This window comes from Schistocerca cancellata, chromosome 6 (assembly GCF_023864275.1).
Source record: "Schistocerca cancellata isolate TAMUIC-IGC-003103 chromosome 6, iqSchCanc2.1, whole genome shotgun sequence".
NCBI lineage: Eukaryota > Metazoa > Arthropoda > Insecta > Orthoptera > Acrididae > Schistocerca > Schistocerca cancellata.
The window spans coordinates 682,780,029-682,805,113 of record NC_064631.1 but is presented as its reverse complement, the minus strand read 5'-3'; the positions used below and the strand labels follow the sequence as shown (position 1 = coordinate 682,805,113).

General features: G+C 39.9%; 1 protein-coding gene across 1 annotated transcript in view; it reads right to left on the bottom strand.

Moving 5' to 3' along the window:
* The window catches only part of LOC126088470 (protein madd-4-like), a 474,106-nt gene that overhangs the window by 152,100 nt on the left and 296,921 nt on the right, over window positions 1-25,085 (bottom strand). Inside the window, exons 13-15 of the mRNA XM_049906612.1 lie at window positions 8,889-9,016; window positions 4,347-4,481; window positions 2,288-2,433 (exon numbers count right to left, since the gene is read on the bottom strand). Coding sequence (XP_049762569.1) covers window positions 2,288-2,433; window positions 4,347-4,481; window positions 8,889-9,016 — 409 coding nt within the window. The remainder of the gene's footprint in view (window positions 1-2,287; window positions 2,434-4,346; window positions 4,482-8,888; window positions 9,017-25,085) is intronic.

Below are 25,085 nucleotides of genomic sequence, written 5' to 3'. Positions count from 1 at the left end.
TGCCTTGAAACTTTCTGTTTTCTCTTCATTAATTATTATGACTGTTTTCCACAATATCACTTAATTGTAACCAGTAAGTTACTAAGTATGATTAGATGAGGTTCATGTCACAGAAAGCAGTTGGTGTCACAATATATAACACACTTTGTAGAGCAATTTTCCCTGCTGCTCTTGTTAAATTTTAGGGTGACGCAGTCCTGCTTCCAGTCATTACGTTTACGATACCTTTCCAAATTCTGCTTGAGTGTCCATATAGCATTTTTTGGCAGATACTTCTGAGTCCTACCACTCTATCTACACAGAAATTATCTAATGCAGCAGTCTCACAGTTTTTCTGTTTAAATACTGCTGTTTCCACTTCCTACTGCTGTTTCCACTTCCAACTGGTTCGAATTGTCTGGAGCTATGTAAACAGAATTAATTGTCTGGAGCTATGTAAACAGAATTATGTGATACATTGACAACATGAATGGATGGTAAACTATCAAAGTATATTTCAAGCTCCTGTAATATTAGGTTCTTATCTGCTGTCAAGTCACAATAATGAGAAGCTGGAATGTTTAATAACTGAGTGTGACCTGGTATTTGGCATTTTACAATACTGATCCAAAATAATAAGCTAATGAATACATCATGACAAAATCCACAGTGATGATTCTTACTGATGACAGCAAAGAGTCATTTTTATGACAAACATGAAGTAGAGTGTTAGTCAGTATTTGCATTGTGTACTGATGCAATACTAGTACTAGTATTATAAGTGTGAAAGTAACTCTGTTTGATATGTTTTCATGGCTATACTACTGAACTGATTTTGATGAAATTTGATATGGAGATACACTGAACCCCGTGGAAGAACATGGTCTACTAGGAGGAGTGTGTGTGTGTGTGTGTGGGGGGGGGGGGGGGGGAATTTAGCCCTTAGCCCCTGAGAATGTGTAGTAGGGAATGGAACATCTTTTTCTACATCAGTGAACATAAACCATATTAAAAAATTATTGACTTTGTTGTATGGTGTACAGGTATGAAGCATACTTAGTTCAACAGCATGACACATAGGTGTAGAGTCCTGCCCATTCCCCTCCGCACACACCACTTGGCAGCAATGCTGCATGTGCACTTCAATGTGCACAGGGCAGTTAGGGCAGGGGGCACTGGGAAGGGGAGGGGTGGTGGTACATCAGTAGCTATGTTTACCTGAACAAGTAGACATGTGAGGGCACCTGATATTATTTATTTTCTTCCTTCATCAGTTTAATGCTATTTACTAATTTTAGAAAGTCTGCATTTTATTTTAGTGCCTAACTTAATTCCTTGAAACAGGCATCCATTCTGTAGTGGATAATAATACATATTTTGTAATTTTCAAATTTCATATTTAATTTAATTAAACAACTGTGTAGCAAATGATTGTATTTTTTTTCTTTCACAGTCATTTTTGCTATGAATATTTTCAATGATTTTTTAAGCCAGCAAAGTTGTATTTCTTATAATTTTGCAAAACTCCTGTTACATTGAGTAGCTGTTCAGATTTAGCCATTTCTGTAGCAAAATTTTCTTTCTTTTTTTTTCAATATCAAAGAGATTTTCAAACTTTTTAATTTCTCAAAAAACCATTCCACCTTTTCATTTTTAAGTCTGGTAGTTGCATTATATTTCTGAGAACTATTCATATTTTTAAATATGTTATACATTACTGAGATGCAGGTGGCACTAACACAGACGTCAGCAAGTTTGAGTGTTTATCAATTATTCAATGATGATGAGAATCCAGTTGTAATTCACCATCATTCATCATAACAAAACTACTAATATGTGATCACAGCAGTGCGTACAGCTAGTGTTAAATAAACTAAATGTTATGAACCATAAGTATCCATTAAATGGCTCTTCTTTCATACTGTATTTCTTTTATTAGCCTTTATAGTAACCCAAAAGCAGAAAGGACTGACACAAAGCAGTTTTTTTGTGTGGTGTCTAGATTGGTTAAAGTACAAGAAATCACTGAAATGTGTAATTTATAACACAATAACAGAAATCCATTCTGTCCTCATTTTTGTCTATTACTATGATGCAACAGGCACAAGACACCAGCCTTCAACCAAGATATTAATGTATCAAAAGCAAAAGACACATGAATAACATGGTTTAAGGCAAGTGAACTACAGATAAATTGGGGAGAGGACTGAAGATATGGTACAGTTTAAATGCCCACAAACAGAACAATAACTTAGTAAAACTTCTGGAGGTCTACAAGTACTTCATGCTCTATATATTTACAAATTACCTTAACTCCTGGAGGCTCTGGTGATGAAAGGGAAGGCTGAAGAGTAGATGAACTTGATTGGGATGCCCATGTTCGTCCTAGCTTCATTTGACCTTCTGGTTGTGTCTCATGGCTCAAGTCTTGTGAGAAAAGGTCCCGTCTTGCTCCTAGTTCAGTTAGAGAATCAGAATCAGAATGTTTATTGTCCCATAACATAAAGAGTTAAATCACAAGATATAATGTACAGGGAACTCGTCAATATGCAATTACAATTTATGTGTATTACAGAAACAATAATTTATAATTTACAGAGACTGTGTGTAGCCTAACAACTGTATTACTGTAAAAAGAGAATAATTATTACAGTCATTTATTAGACATAAAACTTCTAAGCTTAATCAACAAAACATTTCAGCCACTTTCTTTCTTGCTCAGATTGTCATATTATCATTAAGAAATTCTTCTAAGGAATAATAACATTTCTGTACTAACAATTGTTGTAGTTTTTGCTTTAGTTGCCCCATCTCCATTCTCATGATTTGTTTCCTTTTTAGGATGTTGTGAATTTTCATGCCCATGTATTCTGGGGTTTGTGCAGACAGCTTTAATCTATGGGTGGGAAGCATGAAATTCTCCCTGTTCCTAGTACTGTATTGATGTTTAAAGCTATTGTCTTTATTGTCTATGAATAACTTTGGGTCACTGTATACAAAGATAATCAGTTCATAAATGTACAAATATGGAGCACTTAATATTTTTAAATTTCTTAACAGTGGGTGACAAGATACTTTTGGTTTTGCATTAGACATATTTATAACAACTGATTTTTGTAATTTTACAATTCTAGTCATTTTGCCTGTGCCTCCCCAAAAAATAATGCCATACCTTGTAACCGATTCAAAATAGCTGTGGTTAACTATTTTTCTTGTCTCCATGCTAGTTGAATACGACAGAATCTTCATCGCAAATATCAGGCTGTTTAATTTACTTGCTAGATAATTCATGTGTGAAGACCAGGATAGATTTTAGTCCACAAGCATGCCTAAAAATTTAACACAGTCCACTTATTTCAGTTCTTGGTTTCTACAACTAATGTGGAATTCTTTTACCTTAGAGTTTTAGTTTTAAACTGCAGCAAATGTGTTTTCCAAATATTCAGTTTTAGCCCATTTAATTGGAACCAGTTTTCCAAACTGTCTAATAGTTTTTGTGAAAGTTGAAGGAATTTGTTTGGGGTCATTGCTTTCAACAAGGGCAGAAGTACCATCAGTGAATAAAACTGAGTGTGAATTTACGTTCAGGAGTAGATCATTTATATAGAGTAAAAACTAAATTGGATCCAGAATTGAGCCTTGTGGAATGCCTTGCGAACTAATCATCCATTCAGGGAAGGAATTTCCCTTACTTGATGATATAACTACACTTTGTTATCTGTTCATGAGGTATGACCTAAACTACTCTAAAACACAACCCCAAATTTCATATGTTTCCATTTTATACAGGAGCAAGTGATAGTTTACACAATCAAATGCTTTTGTGAGGTCACAGAATAATCTTACAACTTTTCTTGACTTGTTCAGGGTGGAACTGATTTCTTTCACAAACTCATTGTACTCTTCCCTTTTTGAAAGCTATATTGATTATCTGAAATTATGTTTGATTTCACTATATTTTTTTTTTAATTTGTGTTACCAACACTTTTTCAAATATTTTTGAAAAAAGCAGGAGAATCCCACACAGCAGAATTTTAGTTTTTTAGCTGTAATATAGTTTTCTTTACATTTTTAACTGACATGTTTTCATATTTGTTAAAATATTCTTCTGCCTTGTGCCTTAAACGTACTTTTTCTGCTTAAACATGTACATTTACATCTGATTTAGATACATTTATATAAAAAAGTGTTGACTGACTCTGACATCTGAGCCGAATTTGTTACAATTTTACTCAACACTTTAATTTTGGAAATATCTTTGCTGTCAGCTCCAATCCCCAGTTCTGATTTTACGGTGTTGTTTTAGTTACAGAATTATTCATGACAGAATGTGATATAAACTGATAGTGCATTTTACACATAGTCACCTGTCATCTGTATGTTCTTATCGTTCATAGGCATCTGTTGCTGCAAACGATTATGTGAATGCCTTTCCAGTTCTTCTGAACTTGTCACTAGAGGCTGCTTTACAGAAAGGAAGAGATCTGCCCTGGATAATCCAGCTGAAATCACACAACAAATAAATATGACAGCTCACATACTGCTATGCGTAATTATAAAAACAAAAACAAAAGAACAGAAGACAGTTAATGTTGACATAACATTCAAATAAACTACTGTTTTGACAGCTAGTTCTAATTTGTACTCTAAACTTAGGTTTCTATCAACATCTTTAAAAACTGATACACAGCATTGTCTCCTCTCCTACAACATAGTGATAAAATATTAATTAGAAACCAATTAGTACATAATCAAACAATGGATAGCCCAGGATGGAACAACAACAATATGCAAAGGTAAGATTGCTATTCACCACTTAGAGAAGTTGTTGAGTCACAGAGAGGCACAAAGAAAATGAATGGTAGAAATACTTCAGCTTTTGGACAAAGGCCTATTCGAGAAGTAGAAAATTCATACACTTTCACACGACAGCTCACACATACTAGTTGATTATAATTAAACTGACAGTGTTCTGAGCATTTCAATATGGCCTGTACACACTGCAGGATGCTGAAACATCATAGGTATGTTCATTAACTGGTGCACTCGTAGGGTACACTGAAAAAAAAAGTTCAATTTTCTGCCACTATTTGAAAATATGGCACTGTAAGCAATCAGAACATAGTGTGGGTGCAGGAATAGTGGAGGAATAATCAAACACATGTAAATAAAGGTTCTGGCATATTTACAAGTTACAAGATATGTTCAATATGCTTTCCCAAATCAGCAAAATGCTGCATCTGTAATATGGTATAGTCGACAGCTGCTCACAGCATACTCAGTGTAATCAGAGTGATACGCCCCTAATCTAATCACATCTTGAAATTGCCTACAGATGATGTGGTTATTACCAAAGTTTTCTCCAAGCAAATCTTTCACCTGGCAAGTGACGTGTGCTGCCGCCCCATCTTGCATGAAAAAAGTGGTGTGGATACAGTTGCATTCTAGCAAAGCTGGAATAATGTGTTGCACAAGGAGATTCTCATACCATGCAGATGTCTCTGAACACCTATCAGGCCAATGGGGTGTAATATCCTCAAAAAATGGAGAGAGAATGATGGAGCTTGTGAAACCACATTACACAGTCATTTAAGCTGAGTACTATGGATGTTTCTGTACAACATGTGGCTGAGTAGACCCCCTGTGCAGTCAACGCACCATGCAGAGTAAACTGGGCCTCGTCCGTCCATGAAATATTCCGTGGCTATGTGTCATCCATTTCCAGGTGCGCCAAAAAATGAAGGGTAAAGTCACAGCATTGTACCCTACCTTGTGGATTCATTTTGTCCACATTCTGAATCTTGTAGGGATATCAATGTAAAATACATTGCAAAATCTTTTGAACTGTTGACCAGGGGAGAGACAATTCTTGTGACAAAGCTCAAGCACTGGCTGCAGAATTTGAGGCACATGCTGCACAATCGACTTTAGCAAAAGCAACTTCAACAACAACTGCTATGGCAATGGGCTGCCCCCCCCCCTCTCTCTCTCTCTGTTGCACCACCTAATTCAACTGTTTCTTCATATCTACTGATCAAATTCTTTAGATAATTTTTTTAGATCTTTGCACTGTTTCTGTTGGTAATATTCATGCACTGCAGTGCTACTATTGCTGCTGTTCTGCTAAAACAACTTTACCAGCAGTGCAGAGTCTCAATAATCGTTGCAATTTGTATGGAAAACTTCAAACTTCTTAATCCTTTATACCAACAGTCACTTCATAAAAGAAATCAACATCTGTTGCCAAGCAACAAAGAGCATACTGACAGCAAAAAAGGAAATATTTCACATTCTGATTGCTTACAGTGCTATATTTTTACTTGGTGGCAGAAGTGATACTATTATTTGTACGTGATCACTGTCTCAGGGTCCATAGTATCTGAAGACAGTGGCCACATGTGCGTGTGAGCTGTTGCTGCTGTATGAATGTGTGTGAGTTTTCTGCTTCTGGAGATGGGCTGTGTCTGATAGCATAAATATTTCTAGCATTCTCTTCATTGTGTCTGTTTGCAGCTCGATGCCTCCTCTATGTGTTGAGTAGAAGCTATCCTTTCCATACCGTTGTTATTCCACCCTGGAGACTGTTAACAAATGTCCAGGCAAACAGACTAGGTTCTCAGATATTTGACTGGTTTGTAGACGTCTTAAGTAATAGAACCCAGTACACTGTTCTCGATGGCAAGTGTTCATTACAGACAAGGTCATCATCAGGATTGCCCCACAGAATACATAAGTGAGCTGACAGACAGGATGAGCAGCAATCAGCAGCTGTTTGCTGATGATGCTGTGGTGTATGGGGCGGTGTGTCATTGAGTGACTGAAGGAGGATACAAGATGACATAGACAGAATTTATAGTTGATGTGATGAATGGTAGCTTGCTCTAAATATACAAAAATGTAAGTTAATGCAGATGAGAAGAAAACAACAATCCTATAACGTTCAAATATACCCTTAGTAGTGTCTTACTTGACACAATCATATCTATTAAATATATAGACATAACACTGCAAAGCAATGTGAAATGAAGTGAGCACATGAGGACAGTAGTAGGAGAGGCACGTGGTCAACTTCAGTTTATTGGGAGAATTTTAAGAAAGTGTAGCTCATCTGTAAAGGAGACTGCATACAGAAGACTAAAGTGACCTATCCTTGAGTACTGCTCCAGTGTCTGGGATACCTACCATGTTGGATTAGAGGAAGACTTCAAAGGCATATTGCTACATTTGTAATCTGTAGGTTTGATTGACACACAAGTATTACAGTTCTGCTTCATAAACTCAAATAGGAGTCCTGGAGGAAATGTGACTTTTTTTTTGGAAAACACTAATGAGAGAATTTAGAGAACCAGCATTTGAAGCTGACAGTAGAATGATTCTACTGCTGCCAATTTACATTTCCAGTAAGGACCATGAAGATAAAATAAGGGAAATTAGGGCTTATATGAAACTAGAATAGATAGTTGTTTTTCCCCTGCTCCATTTGCAAATGAGATAAGAAAGGAAATGCCTAGTAGTGAAACAAGGTACACTTTGCCATGCACCACACAGTAAATATGTTGGTGAAGATCTTCCACTGTTTCATTTTACCTAGCTGCTTCCCTTCCATACCACAAGCCAGTGCTATTCCTCTTTGTCACTATTCTCTATTGCATTGCATTACTCATGTCTGTCCTTTATTTCTCTACTTTCCAATTTTTTATTCTCACCTCCAAAACTGCATACACTCTGAATTCTTAGTCACCCTGTATCAACAGTCTCATCTGCACCCAACAGACAGCTATGTAACCACACAGATTGTGGTTGCACTATTTTGTGTCCCACATTCTTCTCTCTACTATAATTATTCCTGGATCTCCGAAATGATCACGTTACCCCCTAGTGTATTTTTGTGTTTTTTCCTGTGTCCTCCTGTGCCACACATACTTCACTGCACCTTCTGCCCAATAATTCCCCCCACCCTAACTCAAGCATGTACATTAATGGAGTAACTAAAATTTGACAATGATGCAATATTTATTAACAATATAAACTTGTAGAAGTGATTCATTGTACTGCAACCAGAATGTAAACATAATAGTTAGAGTTTTCAGTATCACACAGAGATTTAGATTAGTTGCTCAGTCCAAGTATCGATATGGAGGAATGGTCAGAGATGCTGGGGCTTCACACCATGGCTGCAACTCAGCAGACGGCACTGCTCCTAAGAGCTTGTCACTTGGGCCCATCCACTAACACAAGAGTGTCTGTAAATAATGTGGCCTCATACTTGTCTGGTAATTCTTGCTATTCTCTGAACCCTTTAAAATGCGTCATTGATAACAGAGTGACTGATTTTGCCAGTGTTTATGTTTTCCAATACAGATCACTCCCTGGACTATTTGTGCAAGCCTATAATGATTTTCACTACCCCCTGGCTAGAAATTCCCATTGTGAACTTCACTGTCATTGACCACAGGAATTGCTTGTTTGTTCCATCAGTCTCTGCATCACTGCCATTGTGAATGATCATAAACAGTGGTCTACCAATGCCAATTAGGGTAGAAAATAATACTTACAGAGTGCAGCAGTAGCAGCATTGAGAGCATCATAAGATTCAAATAAGTCTAACCACTGAGTAAAAATCTCTCTGTTGTAAATATTATACATGTATGACAGGTCTGACACATATTTTTAGTTTACGATAAACATAAACAATATTTGTGACTCCAAATAAATTTTTGTGGACAATGAATATGCTACCAGAATTCTGCCTTTGTACCTATCAGAAATTAATAAACAAACAGTGAATTGTGACATGTTAAGAAAAAGTGAAAACATTACAAAACATGCTCACAAAACACTGGCAGAAAAGAAATTTGACCATTTTGACATAGCAAAATAATAAACGACAACACAACAAAAATACTTACCAATACAACTATATTTTCCATTGTCTCTGAAATTTAAGTTCTGAATCCTCAATGCTCCTTTCTTTGTTATTTTAAATTTCTTTGTGTTTACTATCTGTGTATTATTTTTTTCCCATTGGATCTTCGTTCTGGAATAGGTGAGAATTTGTATTACATCTGCATTGGCAGAAAGGTTAAAGATAATGATCCAATATCTCTTAATACAGTGTGTCCCAAAACAACATATACATTATTTCAAACTGTATCTTTCTGTAATTAAAGCAGATAGAAATAATTTTTAAGGCAATAAAAAAGTGAGCAATGCTTCATTTGCTACAGTATTAGAAATAAACATGGAGGTATCATTTGAGATACAGAAGTGGGTGCTAAAATGTCATTGGAAAACAGGGAATGTGAGTGAGGTTCAACAACATCGGGGAGTTGAATTTGGAACACCACCACCTGTATGGTTAACAGTTACAGGAGCCTGAGAAAATTTTGAAATCATTGGAATAGTACATGATCTGAAGAAGGGTGGTAGCAGAAAAAAGGTATGTTAAAGGGATAAGTAAAGAGCTGATGCAGTGATTCACACATACACACAATCCACGAAAAAAATTGTGGTGCAATGCTCTCAGTAAAACCAATGTTCACAGAATTATGTGGACTCATAGATGGAAGCCTTACATTCTGATTCTTCTCCATGCTCTGAATGTGAATGATCCCAATGGGTGAATTGAATTTTGTGAGTGGTTTTTCAGTGTGTGTGGTTGGATGAAACCACCTTTAACTTTAATGCGACAATTAACCACCATAATTGTGTGTGCTATGCTGATGATAATCCATATGTAACTGATATGGTTACAGTCTGGTGTGATCTCTCATCTAGTGGATTAATCATGTCATACTTCTTTGAAGAGGTGACTGTTACCTAAAAATTTTCCACATAATAACACCAGGTCTTAATGACATTTTGGCAATGGAGATTATTACTTTCAACAGGATGTTACGCCACCTCACTTTCCACTAGTTGTCGGGTAATTTCTCAACTGCAAAATCCCTTTGAGATGGAGAGGGTGAAGAGGAAGTGCTGTGGTGTATCCAGTTCAATCCCCAGATTTAGCCTTTTCAGACTTCTGTCTTTGGAGTACTGTCAAGAATACATTGTATGCTGCAAACCACAATCACTGGATAATCTAAGTGAGCAATCCGAGCAAGCCTGCAATGCTATTGCATTAGAATCAATAAAAGTGGCATGCCCCTCTGTTCTAAGTCATCGACAATGTACTGTGGTGGAAGGTGGTCTTTTGAGCATATACCATCTTAATGTATCTGACACAGTATTTTTCCTCTCTATCTGCTTTAATTCAAGAGATATTAAAAAAGTGGATACATCATTTTTGGGACACCCTGCACAGTTACAGTGCTTGTTTCTTTTGACAAATCACAACTTGAAAAAATAAAGGTAACAATAAATTTAAGTCTTATGATTATTTTTATTGTTGAGCTACAGAAATTAGTCAAAGTAATAACACCATCATGTTCTAAACACTTCATTAAGAACTAATATTACAACTTAAATGTAATGCACTGTCACTGTGGTTTTCTTTCTCTCCATGGATATAGCATTTTTGCAACAATTCTATGCCACTAGTACATCAGTGATCACAGAAATAATGTGCCATAAATACAGGTCTTACACATTACTCTTGATGTTTATGTCCACCTAGTTGGAGCATCTGTGATAACAATGGTAAATTAATTAGGAGTACTCTGAGCTACTGTATATATAACATATGCCAATGGGTAAAAGCAGAAGTTTCAGTGGCAAGAACCACAAGTTTGGCCTAACAACCAAATGAAGATGCTCCTGACCCCAGAGGGTGTTTAAGTAACGCAAACAACAGGGAAACATTCCCCCCACTGTGTCTGCTTTAACTATGAAGTGTAATGAAGTTCTGTAATGGCTCGAATGAACATATAATGATAGTATCCTACGGTTTTGTGGACTTTAACAGTTGCCCTTCCTTCCCTGATGACTACCAAGGCAGAAATGGCAACTGTTAAGGTCCATGACACCATATTACATCATCATTTTCATTCAATGGCAGCAACATTGTTCCCTGCAAAGAACTTAATCTTCCAATACAATAATTTCTTTACCTATATGTCTAGAAATATATGTCTAGATTGACGGGCATGATGATGTCCATCCTCACAAGCACCAGATATGATCATATTGAAATACAGACATTGGGAGAATTTTTTGTGTGGAATGTTATATAACAACATTGTTTGTCTTTCATGGTTTACATCTCTCATTCATTAATTCGTTGACATGTCATTTTCTATATCCCATCTTAGGTGAGCACTGAAGAGTGTGGAACAAGCTCAGTCATACGCATCACCAGCTACCATAGGCTACTTTGGTACAATACATCCACAACACTCATACCAGGGTGTTTTATGTACCATATCATACTTACCATTTATGCAACTTTTATATATGATGCTATCCCTGCGAGGGGTGATGCTACACTATTTTAGATTACCTAGTGGAATTCTATGATCTACACAGTGGAAGAGTTTGGCGAGATAAAAAAAATGCCAAGAGGATAACTTTTCTTGAGTAGTTCTAAGGTAACTGGGTTTGTAGGATCATATATTGCTTTCTCTGGAAATAAGCCATTACTAAAGTCAAACAGAATTTTTCTTACATGGTTATTCTCAGAAATGTGATTCCAGTATTTTGTTGTAAGCTGCAATCTCAAAAAACTTTGAGAACATGGGATTGTTTATAATTTGAAGTCACTTGCTTATCTTTGCTTTTATAAATAGTGTTATGCTTACTTCAGTCTTTCAGGAAATGCATCCTGACTCACAGACTGATTACTATGAGAACTCAAAGGTGCACCTACCAAGTCAGTACAAACTTTTCATAGTTTGCCAGACATACCATCACAAGCAGAAGAATTACTACATTCAAGTGACCTAATGATATTTATGATGTGTTTAACAGTTGATTTAGCAAAACTATTGTCTGGTGGCAAAGTACGCAATGCCTGTCAAAGGATTTTTAATGAACCTGCTTTTATGGTTACCTGACATGATCATTCAATACTGGAGATGATCTATAAATTTGTACTGCTGTCGTCAGTTACTCTATCGCAGCCAACATGGCTTTATATCATGAAGAGGCAAGATGTGGTGTGTATCTATTTCGTTCAAGCCATTCGTATTCCAAGTAGTACAAAGATTATGGTAACACACCTGGCATTTCATTGTAATGCCTGTAATTGCCTTATGCACATTGTATGCTCCTAATGTGACAGAGTGGTTTAAGCACTGTATGATGTAGCTACCACAGCCTGGTTTTATGTGTCTGAAGATTAATATTCTTATTGCTGAAACTAGTAATCAAAAAATTTTGTTAACTTAGTGATCTTGGCAAATAAATTGGTTTTCACAAGAAGACTACTGTATGATGCTGCTTTGATGGTTTATTTTTTCATCCTTATGTTCAATGGATGATTTAGGTCAGTTAAAGACTCAGCAGTCAGAAAAATTATACCTTCACAAAAAAATCATACAAATGTTAACTATATCTTTAAATAAATGAAAAACATTATATAGTATTAATGTTTTAACTCCATTAAGATTTAGATATGACACATGTATAATTTTTTCCCAGAACCTCCCTTTATAACAGATCATATGTTTGCATATTAGTTTCAGTCTCAGCCTGGCACCTTGAGTGACAACTTCCGCCATGTTTATATCATTCCATAGTTTGTCCAGCGGTTCCTTAATTAATGATAGCATATTAATAATCAGAATGTTTTGGAGTGAACATAAATGCAGAGGTTCTAAAATCCATAAAAGATACTTTTTATGAAATGTGAGTTCTTAATTTATACATATAATTTTCCTGAAGTACTGTTGGAAGATGATTTAATCATGGTCAATATATCTTAGGTTGAAACTTCCTGACAGATTAAATCTGTGTGGCGAACTGAGACTCGAAATCGGGACCTTTCTTCCAGGAGTGCTAGTTCTGCAAGGTTCGCAGAAGAGCTTCTGTGAAGTTTGGAAGGTAAGAGATGAGGTACTGGCAGAGTTGAAGCTGTGAGGACGGGTTGTGAGTCGTGTTTCGGTAGCTCAGTTGGTAGAGCACTTGCCCGTGAAAGGCAAAGGTCCCAAGTTCGAGTCTCGGTCCGGCACATAGTTTTAATGTGTCAGGAAGTTTCACATCAGCGCACACTCTGCTGCAGAGTGAAAATCTCATTCTGCATATCTCAGGTTGCTGCCCTGCTTAGCTCTGAGACAGCTGTGGTGAAAGCTACAGCACCTCCGATTCCTCTAGAGCAGTGGTGTTGCGGCATCTTCTGATACCCCTGACATGGGTAGTCTATACTCACCTGATGTTGAATGGCAAACAACTGTGTTGTTGCAAATCTCTAAGCAGAAGGTAAAAGTGCATGCAACCACATGGTTTCTCCTTCATCTATTGACACAGAAAGGTCTCAACAACTGAAGGGCGTAGGTTTCTTGGAAACTGAGAGCATCTACATTAGGAGAGTGATGGAACCTCTTAGGGAAATAACGGACAAGTTGAGGAGGAAAGGCGGAGGCCACTCAGTATGTTTTCTGGGAGATCTGAGATGTGAAGATGCTTCTGCCAGCAGCTACTGAGTTTATTGGATGCGGCCGGTGGCAAATTATAGTGCATCTCACTATGAATGAAGCTTGGCACCTGGGTTCAGAGGACACCCTCAGTTCCTACAAGTGGCTGGCTGAACTGGAGGAGACACCTAATCACAAATGTGGGATGAATAGTGAGCTAGCGGTTACCAACATCGTATCTGGAAATGATTGTGCTTCTCTGATAAGGAATCAGGTGAAGAGCTCAAACTAGGGGGTCAGATAATTCTGTGACTATTTTGCATGCAGATTTCTCAACCTCTTTGATCACTTGTGGAATTGTAGGACCACACCCCCATACCTGAGCAGACAGGCATGCAGGTTTGTAAGAGATAAGAGTTGTTGTTGTTGTTGTTGTGGTCTTCAGTCTAGAGACCAGTTTGATGCAGCTCTCCATGCTACTCCATCCTGTGCCAGCTTCTTCATCTCCCAGTACCTACTGCAAGCTACATACTTCTGAATTTGTTAAGTGTATTCATCTCTTGGTCTCAATCTACGATTTTTACCCTCCACGCTGCCTTCCAGTAATACATTGGTGATCCCCTGATGCCTCAGAATATGTCCTACTGAGCGATTCCTTCTTCTAGTCAAGTTGTGCCACAAATTTCTCTTGTACCCAATTCTATTCAATACCTCCTCATTAGTTATGTGATCTACCCATCTAATCTTCAGCATTCTTCTGTAGCACCACATTTCGAAAGCTTCTATTCTCTTCTTGTCTAAACTATTTATGTCCATGTTTCACTTCCACACATGGCTACACTCCATACAAATACTTTCAGAAATGACTTCCTGACACTTACGTCTAACTCGATGTTAACAAATTTCTCTTCTTCAGAAACACTTTCCTTGCCATTGCCAGTCTACATTTTATATCCTCTCTACTTCGACCATCATCAATTATTTTGTTCCCCAAATAGTAAACCTCATTTACTACTTTAAGCATCTCATTTCCTACTCTAATTCCCTCTGCATTACCCAATTTAATTCGACTACACCATTATCCTCACTTTGCTTTTGTTGATGTTCATCTTATATCCTCCTTTCAACACACTGTCCATTCTGTTCAGCTGCTCTTCTTGGTCATTTGCTGTCTCTGACAGAATTACAATGTCGTCAGCGTAGCTCAAAGGTTTTATTTCTTCTCCATGGACTTTAATTTCTACTCTGAATTTTTCTTTTGTTTCCTTTACTGCTTGCTCAAAATACAGATTGAATAACATAGGGGATAGGCTACAACCCTGTCGCACTCCCTTCCCAACCACTGCTTCCCTTTCATGCCCCTCAACTCTTATAACTGCCATCTGATTTCTGTACAAATTGTAAATAGCCTTTCACTCCCTGTATTTGACCCATTCCATCTTCAGAATTGGAAAGAGAGTATTCCAGTCAACATTGTCAAAAGCTTTCTCTAAGTCTACAAATGCTAGAAACGTAGGTTTGCATTTCCTTAATCTATTTTCTAAGATAAGTCGAAAGGTCAGTATTGCCTCATATATTCTACGGAATCCAAACTGATCTTACCGGAGGCCAGCTTCTACCAGTTTTTCATTCGTCTGTAAAGACTTTGTGTTAGCATTTTGCAGCCGTGTGTTATTTAACTGATAGTTCGGTAATTTTCACATCTGTCAACACCTGTTTTCTTTGGGGTTGGAATTATTATATTCTTCTTGAAGTCTGAGGGTATTTCACCTGTCTCATACATCTTGCTCACCAGATGGTAGAGTTTTTTCAGGGCTGGCTCTCCCAAGGCTATCAGTAGTTCTAAAGGAATGCTGTCAACTCCCAAGGCCTTGTTTTGACTTAGGTCTTTCAGTGCTCTGTCAAACTCTTCATGCAGTATCGTATCTCCCATTTCATCTTCATCTACATCCTCTTCCATTTCCATAATATTGTCCTCAAGAACATTGGCCTTGTATCTATGTACTCCTTCCACCTTTCTGCTTTCCCTTTTTTGCTTAGAACTGAGTTTGATGCAAGTGGTTCTCTTTTCTCCAAAGGTCTCTTTAATTTTCCTGTAGGTAGTATCTATCTTACCCCTAGTGATATACACCTCTACATCCTTACAGTTGTTTGTATTCCTTTTTGCCTGCTTCATTTACTGCATTTTTGTATTTTCTCCTTTCATCAATTAAATTCAATATCTCTTCTGTTACCCAAGGATTTCTATTAGCCCTCGTCTTTTTACCTGCTTAATCATCTGCTGCCTTCACTATTTCATCCCTCAAACCTACCCATTCATCTTCTATTGTATTTCTTTCCCTCATTCTTGTCAATCGTTACTTAATGCTCTCCTTAAAACTCTCTATAACCTCTGGTTCTGTCAGTTTATCCAGGTCCCATCTTCTTAAGTTCCCACCTTTTTGCAGTTTCTTCAGTTTTAATCTACAGTTCATAACCAACAGATTGTGGTCAGAGTCCACATCTACTCCTGGAAATGTCTTACAATTTAAAACCTGGTTCTTAAACCTCTGTCTTACCATTATATAATTTATCTGAAACCTTCCAGTATCTCCAGGCTTCTTCCATGTACACAACCTTCTTTCATGATTCTTGAACCAAGTGTTAGCTATGATTAAGTTATGCTCTGTGCAGAATTCTACCAGGTGGCTTCCTCTTTCATTTCTTCTGACCAATCCATATTCACCTACTATGTTTCCTGCTCTTCCTTTTCCTACTATCGAGTTCCAGTCACCCATTACTATTAAATTTTCATCTCCCTTCACTCTCTGAATAATTTCTTTAATCTCATCAAACATTTCATCAATCTCTTCGTCATCTGCAAAGTGAGCTGGCATATAAACTTGCACTACTGTGGTAGGCATGGGCTACGTATCTATCTTGCCCACAATAATGTGTTCACTATGCTGTTTGTAGTAGCTTAACTGCATTCCTATTTTTTTTTATTCGTTATTAAACCTACTCCTGCATTACCCCTATTTAATTTTATATTTATAACCCTGTATTCACCTGACCAGAAGTCTTGTTCCTCCCGCCACCAAACTTCACTAATTCCCACTATATCTAACTTTAACCTATCCATTTCCCTTTTTAAATTTTCTAACCTACCTGCCCCATTAAGGAATGTGACATTGCACGCTCTGACCCGTAGAATACCAGTTTTCTTTCTCCTGATAACAACATCCACCTGAGTAGTCCCTACCCAGAGATCAGAATAGGGGACTATTTTACCTCCGGAATATTTTACCCAAAAGGACGCCATCATCATTTTAACGCTACAATAGAGCTGCATGCCATCGGGAAAAATCACAGCTGTAGTTTCCCCTTGCTTTCAGCTGTTCACAGTACCAGCACAGCAGGGCCATTTTGGTTAGTGTTACAAGGCCAGATCAGTCGATCATCCAGACTGTTGCCGCTGCAACTACTGAAAAGGCTGCTGCCCCTCTTCAGGACCTACACATTTGTCTGGCCTCTCAACAGATACCCTTCTGTTGTGGTTGCACCTACAGTACGGCTGGCTACCTGTATCGCTGAGGCACGCAAGCCTCCACAACAACAGCAAGGTCCATTGTTCATGTGGAGGGGAGAGATAAGAGTATCAGCCACATTGACTACACAGGGTAGCTCTCATCATTTCAGATCAGAGTAAGAAAATGTTAATGTAGTATTAATAATGTAGGAAAAGATTGCTGCTTAATGTAAAGAAGACACATTACGTTACCACCCACACACAAATCAAGCAAGCACACATCATGCACAGATGACTGTTAACTCTGGCAGCTCAGGCCAGAATGCAACTAAAATTGCAACTAGTTGCATTCTGGCCTGAACTGCCAGAGTTAGCAGCCCTGTGTGTGACGTGTGCTTGCTCATATGTCTGAATAGTGTGTTTCTCTGTTTCTCTTTTGCTAATGGAGGCTGTGGTTGACAGCTTAGTGTAAGTGTCTTCTAATTTTGTCTGTCTGTGACTTAATGTGTCTCCTTATGGTAACTAGCAATCTCATTTCCTACATTGTTGATATTCCTACCTTCCCTTCCCCTAAGAATGTAAAAGAATTGCAAAGCTTTCTGGGACTCAGCAATTATTATAGGTGTTTTGTAAAGGACTATGCCACAATAGCTAAAACCCTTACCCACCTGTTGAAAAAAAATGTACCCTCTCAATGGACCACCGATTGCGAAGCTGCCGTGCAGCATCTCAGAGATGTTCTAACTAGTTCCCCCTTGTTGATCTATCCCGATTTTGAAAAACTATTCATTCTCTCATGTGATGCATCAGACTTTGCTGTAGGAGCTGTTCTCAGTCAAATTATTGATGGTGAGGAAAGACCAATTGGTTACGCATTCTGTCAGCTGAATCAGGCAGAAATCAATTACAATACAACAGAGAAAGAATTACTGGCACTAATGTTTGGAGTAAACTACTTTAGATGCTACCTTTCCAGGAGAAAATTTACAGTAGTAACAGTCATGCAGCACTGCAATGGCTATTAAATTTAAAAGACCCTAGCAGCTGTCTCACACGCTGGGCCCTGAATTTGAGTGAGTATGATTACCAAGTGCAACACAAAGCTGGAAGATTGCACCAGAATTCTGACGCCCTTAGTAGAAAGGTGAGAGTAGCTCAAACAGGTGATGTACTAACTGACGAATTAAAAGACTCCCAGGAAAATGATGCACAATGCTGCCAGTACCACTCCCATCTGGATTTTGTTACAGAGGATGGAATTCTATATCACAATACCCCCCTGGGTAAACGTATAGTAAAGATTTGCAATCAAAAATTATTGCCCAGTCAAAAATTATTGCCCAGTGCCATAAAAGCACCCAAGCTTGCCATAGTCGACAAAGAGCCACAAATACCCGCATTTTCACGAAGTATTTGGGGGACAATAGATGGCAAGATGTTGCTAAGTATATAAAAAATTGTCTACCAAAGAGCACCACCGCCACAAATCATAATTCCCTTACAATCTCTTCCCAAGGCATAAAAACATTTTCAGTTTGTCACTTTAGATGTAGTAGGGCCACTTCCAGTAAGTACAGAAGGAAGTAAATATATTCTATCTATTATTGATCAATTTTCCCGATACCTTATTTTGGTACCCATCGCTGACATGTCAGCTGAAACCATAGCATGAGCTTTTGTAGATCATCTTGTCCTTCCTTTCGGAAGCCCTGAAGCCATTACAACTGACCAAGGAACCAACTTTATGCCCACCTTATTTTTCCAAGTTTGCAAATTGCTGAGAATTAGAAAGGGGAGAACCACCCCTTTTCACCCTCAGACAAATGGCCGCATTGAACATGTTTAACGCACTGTGAAACGAATGATTTCCTATTACATCAACTCAACCCACAGCGACTGCCAAAGATACATTCCATACGTGGCAAGTGCATGCAACAGCCGTTTCCACGAAGCCACTGAACATACCATTTATGAGATAGTGTTTGGCTGCCCTACGGAATATATCTTGAGATTGATAAATTACCTCCGGGAATCGATCACGCAGCTGTTAAGGAGCTAGTCCGTTGCCTTATGGCCATTTGGAAGAAGGTACAAGGGAACAACCGCAAGGCAACCCGGAAGCAGATAGAAAGAAGAAATGAAAATGCCATCCCCCCCCCCACCCTACAAACCTGGTGATTTGGTTTTACTGAAAAAAACTAGTGTAAAGAAAGGAAGAGTGAAGAAACTTACCCCCTTGTATGATGGACCATATTCAATTACTTCCCCTGTTAATGCAGAACAACAACTGCCTGACTGCAAGGTGATTGTCCATTTTGACAGGTTAAAACCCTACTCAGGAACTATGCCCCTCCCACAACCTTCTGAGAGACGCACTGGACCTTACACAGGTTCTTCTCCTCCTGTGAAGTGGAGAAAATGGAAAGTTCCCCTGCCCCCAGATACAGGCTCAGATTGAAGCATTCTTATGCTCTCAGATCTAGGGATTAGAAAAGGAGATGCAATTTTGTGCCTAAGAGATTCCCAGTTTGATCAATCAAAGGAGAATGTAACAAGATTCAAGCAGCCACCTTATTATTATTATTTTTTCTTCTTCTTCCTCTTTGCAAGTAAACATTTTACCCCTATAATTTGTATTTTATGCTCCCATACTATAATAACCAAAATGTTACCCTGGCATCCCTCTCTGAAAAAGACTGTTTGAGTTTTACCAGCCCAGCCTGTTCTGGCCTAGTTCTAACCACTATTTTTATTTATGTCATTTGTGTGTTATGACATGCCTAGTGGTCAGAAAGCATCTCTATGTTCAGTACCAATACAGTTCAATCTAAATAAGAATATTATGGTTATAATAGAAGGAAACATTCCACGAAGGAAAAATATACCTAAAAACAAAGATGATGTGACTTACCAAATGAAAGTGCTGGCAGGTCGACAGACACACAAACGAACACAAACATACACACAAAATTCAAGCTTTCGCAACAAACTGTTGCCTCATCAGGAAAGAGGGAAGGAGAGGGAAAGACGAAAGGATGTGGGTTTTAAGGGGGAGGGTAAGGAGTCATTCCAGTCCCGGGAGCGGAAAGACTTACCTTAGGGGGAAAAAAAGGACGGGTATACACTCGCACACACACACACATATCCATCCACACATATACAGACACAAGCAGACATATTTAAAGACCAAGAGTTTGGGCAGAGATGTCAGTCGAGGCAGAAGTGCAGAGGCAAAGATGTTGTTGAATGTAGGTGAGGTATGAGTGGCGGCAACTCGAAATTAACGGAGATTGAGGCCTGGTGGATAACGGGAAGAGAGGATATATTGAAGAGCAAGTTCCCATCTCCGGAGTTCGGATAGGTTGGTGTTAGTAGGAAGTATCCAGATAACCCGGACGGTGTAACACTGCGCCAAGATGTGCTGGTCGTGCACCAAGGCATGTTTAGCCACAGGGTGATCCTCATTACCAACAAACACTGTCTGCCTGTGTCCATTCATGCGAATGGACAGTTTGTTGCTGGTCATTCCCACATAGAATGCATCACAGTGTAGGCAGGTCAGTTGGTAGATCACGTGGGTGCTTTCACACGTGGCTCTGCCTTTGATTGTGTACACCTTCCGGGTTACAGGACTGGAGTAGGTGGTGGTGGGAGGGTGCATGGGACAGGTTTTACACCGGGGGCGGTTACAAGGGTAGGAGCCAGAGGGTAGGGAAGGTGGTTTGGGGATTTCATAGGGATGAACTAAGAGGTTACGAAGGTTAGGTGGACGGCGGAAAGACACTCTTGGTGGAGTGGGGAGGATTTCATGAAGGATGGATCTCATTTCAGGGCAGGATTTGAGGAAGTCGTATCCCTGCTGGAGAGCCACATTCAGAATCTGATCCAGTCCCGGAAAGTATCCTGTCACAAGTGGGGCACTTTTGTGGTTCTTCTGTGGGAGGTTCTGGGTTTGAGAGGATGAGGAAGTGGCTCTGGTTATTTGCTTCTGTACCAGGTCGGGAGGGTAGTTGCGGGATGCAAAAGCTGTTGTCAGGTTGTTGGTGTAATGCTTCAGGGATTCCGGACTGGAGCAGATTTGTTTGCCACGAAGACCTAGGCTGTAGGGAAGGGACCGTTTGATGTGGAATGGGTGGCAGCTGTCGTAATGGAGGTACTGTTGCTTGTTGGTGGGTTTGATGTGGACGGACGTGTGAAGCTGGCCATTGGACAGGTGAAGGTCAACATCAAGGAAAGTGGCATGGGATTTGGAGTAGGACCAGGTGAATCTGATGGAACCAAAGGAGTTGAGGTTGGAGAGGAAATTCTGGAGTTCTTCTTCACTGTGAGTCCAGATCATGAAGATGTCATCAATAAATCTGTACCAAGCTTTGGGTTGGCAGGCCTGGGTAACCAAGAAGGCCTCCTCTAAGCGACCCATGAATAGGTTGGCGTACGAGGGGGCCATCCTGGTACCCATGGCTGTTCCCTTTAATTGTTGGTATGTCTGGTTTTCAAAAGTGAAGAAGTTGTGGGTCAGGATGAAGCTGGCTAAGGTAATGAGGAAAGAGGTTTTAGGTAGGGTGGCAGGTGATCGGCGTGAAAGGAAGTGCTCCATCGCAGCGAGGCCCTGGACGTGCGGGATATTTGTGTATAAAGAAGTGGCATCAATAGTTACAAGGATGGTTTCTGGGGGTAACGGATTGGGTAAGGATTCCAGGCGTTCGAGAAAGTGGTTGGTGTCTTTGATGAAGGATGGGAGACTGCATGTAATGGGTTGAAGGTGTTGATCTACGTAGGCAGAGATACGTTCTGTGGGGGCTTGGTAACCAGCTACAATGGGGCGGCCGGGATGATTGGGTTTGTGAATTTTAGGAAGAAGGTAGAAGGTAGGGGTGCGGGGTGTCGGTGGGGTCAGGAGGTTGATGGAGTCAGGTGAAAGGTTTTGTAGGGGGCCTAAGGTTCTGAGGATTCCTTGAAGCTCTGCCTGGACATCAGGAATGGGATTACCTTGGCAAACTTTGTATGTGGTGTTGTCTGAAAGCTGACGCAGTCCCTCAGCCACATACTCCCGACGATCAAGTACCACGGTCGTGGAACCCTTGTCCGCCGGAAGAATGACGATGGACCGGTCAGCCTTCAGATCACGGATAGCCTGGGCTTCAGCAGTGGTGATGTTGGGAGTAGGATTAAGGTTTTTTAAGAAGGATTGAGAGGCAAGGCTGGAAGTCAGAAATTCCTGGAAGGTTTGGAGAGGGTGATTTTGAGGAAGAGGAGGTGGGTCCCGCTGTGACGGAGGACGGAACTGTTCCAGGCAGGGTTCAATTTGGATAGTGTCTTGGGGAGCTGGATCATTAGGGGTAGGATTAGGATCATTTTTCTTTGTGGCAAAGTGATACTTCCAGCAGAGAGTACGAGTGTAGGACAGTTAATCTTTGACGAGGGCTGTTTGGTTGAATCTGGGAGTGGGGCTGAAGGTGAGGCCTTTGGATAGGACAGAGATTTCGGATTGGGAGAGAGGTTTGGAGGAAAGGTTAACTACTGAATTAGGGTGTTGTGGTGCCAGATTGTGTTGATTGGAATTTTGAGGTTTTGGAGGGAGTGGAGCTGGAAGTGGGAGATTGAGTAGATGGGAGAGACTGGGTTTGTGTGCAATGAGAGGTGGTTGAGGTTTGCTGGAAAGGTTGTGAAGGGTGAGTGAGTTGCCTTTCCGGAGGTGGGAAACCAGGAGATTGGATAGTTTTTTGAGGTGAAGGGTGGCATGGTGTTCTAATTGACGGTTGGCCTGTAGGAGGATGCTCTGAATAGCCGGTGTGGATGTGGGAGAGGAAAGATTGAGGACTTTTATTAAGGATAGGAGTTGACGGGTGTGTTCATTGGCGGAGCTGATGTGTAGGTGAAGGATTAGGTGGGTGAGGGCAATGGATTGTTCAGTTTGGAACTGGTATAGGGACTGATGGAAAGAAGGGTTGCACCCTCCCACCACCACCTACTCCAGTCCTGTAACCCGGAAGGTGTACACAATCAAAGGCAGAGCCACGTGTGAAAGCACCCACGTGATCTACCAACTGACCTGCCTACACTGTGATGCATTCTATGTGGGAATGACCAGCAACAAACTGTCCATTCGCATGAATGGACACAGGCAGACAGTGTTTGTTGGTAATGAGGATCACCCTGTGGCTAAACATGCCTTGGTGCACGACCAGCACATCTTGGCGCAGTGTTACACCGTCCGGGTTATCTGGATACTTCCTACTAACACCAACCTATCCGAACTCCGGAGATGGGAACTTGCTCTTCAATATATCCTCTCTTCCCGTTATCCACCAGGCCTCAATCTCCGCTAATTTCGAGTTGCCGCCACTCATACCTCACCTACATTCAACAACATCTTTGCCTCTGCACTTCTGCCTCGACTGACATCTCTGCCCAAACTCTTGGTCTTTAAATATGTCTGCTTGTGTCTGTATATGTGTGGATGGATATGTGTGTGTGTGTGTGCGAGTGTATACCCGTCCTTTTTTTCCCCCTAAGGTAAGTCTTTCCGCTCCCGGGACTGGAATGACTCCTTACCCTCCCCCTTAAAACCCACATCCTTTCGTCTTTCCCTCTCCTTCCCTCTTTCCTGATGAGGCAACAGTTTATTGCGAAAGCTTGAATTTTGTGTGTATGTTTGTGTTCGTTTGTGTGTCTGTCGACCTGCCAGCACTTTCATTTGGTAAGTCACATCATCTTTGTTTTTAGGTATAAATAAGAATATTGTATGAAGAAGAGATTGCATTATGTAATTTTCCCATTTGAACACTGATACTGCGAAACTGTAAACACATGTGCTCAACCTGTCAAAATCAGCTGGTGTTGTAAACCAAGCAGCTGCATGTGCAGCAGCCATTATGTAAAGGGCGGAGACACTCATCTGACACTGCAGTACCCCCCGCCCCTCCACCAACCCGTGCTGTCCCACTAGCCATGCCCAGCTGTCACCACCTGAGGCCCCCCCCCCCATCCCCCTACTTCTCCTTCCTTCCCCGTTCTCCGCGCGCCATCAGCGTGTCTGTCTTCCGCAAGTAAATTAATATACACTTACTAGAACTATCTTCGCAAACAATGCATAGCACTTTAACACAGAACAGCACCACATGTTCTATGCAATACCTATTATAAACATAATTTCATCCGTCCTTCCACCTCACTGACCAAGTAACTTCAACTCGTAAATTTATTTGCATTCCTAAGCCCCCAACATGTCCACATGCAAGGAGAGTATTAAGTGTTTAAAGGTACCCTCTCCCAACTACTGTATAAGTATTTCCTATTTGATGATATTAAGCTATTTGCCTTATATTCAGCTTTTTTGCAGAATTTTTGTATTATACTACATTTCATTTTTGGATCTCCTTTATTGACAATGATTTTGTTTTGCCTTTCAAAAGAATGCATCAAGTTTACCTTACAAAAATTCTTCTCCAATGTTACATTTTACAATCCTACATTGTTGAATGTTTCATGTGGAGCCCCTCCTTGCATTGTCCATTCTATGTGTCCTTTCTTGTTCAATAGATTGGGATACTTCGAATTCTCATCCAATTTTTGCAACTAATACTCCACTGTTCCATTGCTTTGCAGATGAGCTAAGTCTACTGTCATTTTTGAAGCATTTGTTTCCCTGTTTTCTTTCAAGCTGCCTTAAGATTACAAAAGATTGCGAGTCCCTCACTCTCGTGTCCGCTACTCAGGCTAAACTCCCGTGGGAAGTTTAGAAACAAGCGACTTCCAGCTGATGGATCGTGAAGCGGAAACACACCTCAATAACGAAGCACATCATTACAGAGGTGTCTTCCAGCACATCGAGATTTAGTTTGGTGGTGCTTTGCTGTTCCGAACCTCCCCCGTCGAATAGTACTATCTTCCCACCTTCCACCTAGTCTCACGTACCTTCATAACCGACTACCTACTCTTTTTCCAAATTCATTAATGGTTGCACCATTACGTGTCCTGACAGCCTATTCAACCCTTCTTTACTACTTCATTGGTCAATACTATTAGCTACAAACACTAATTTCGCTTTAATCTTCCTAATTTTTATGGACTATGTCTACCAGTGG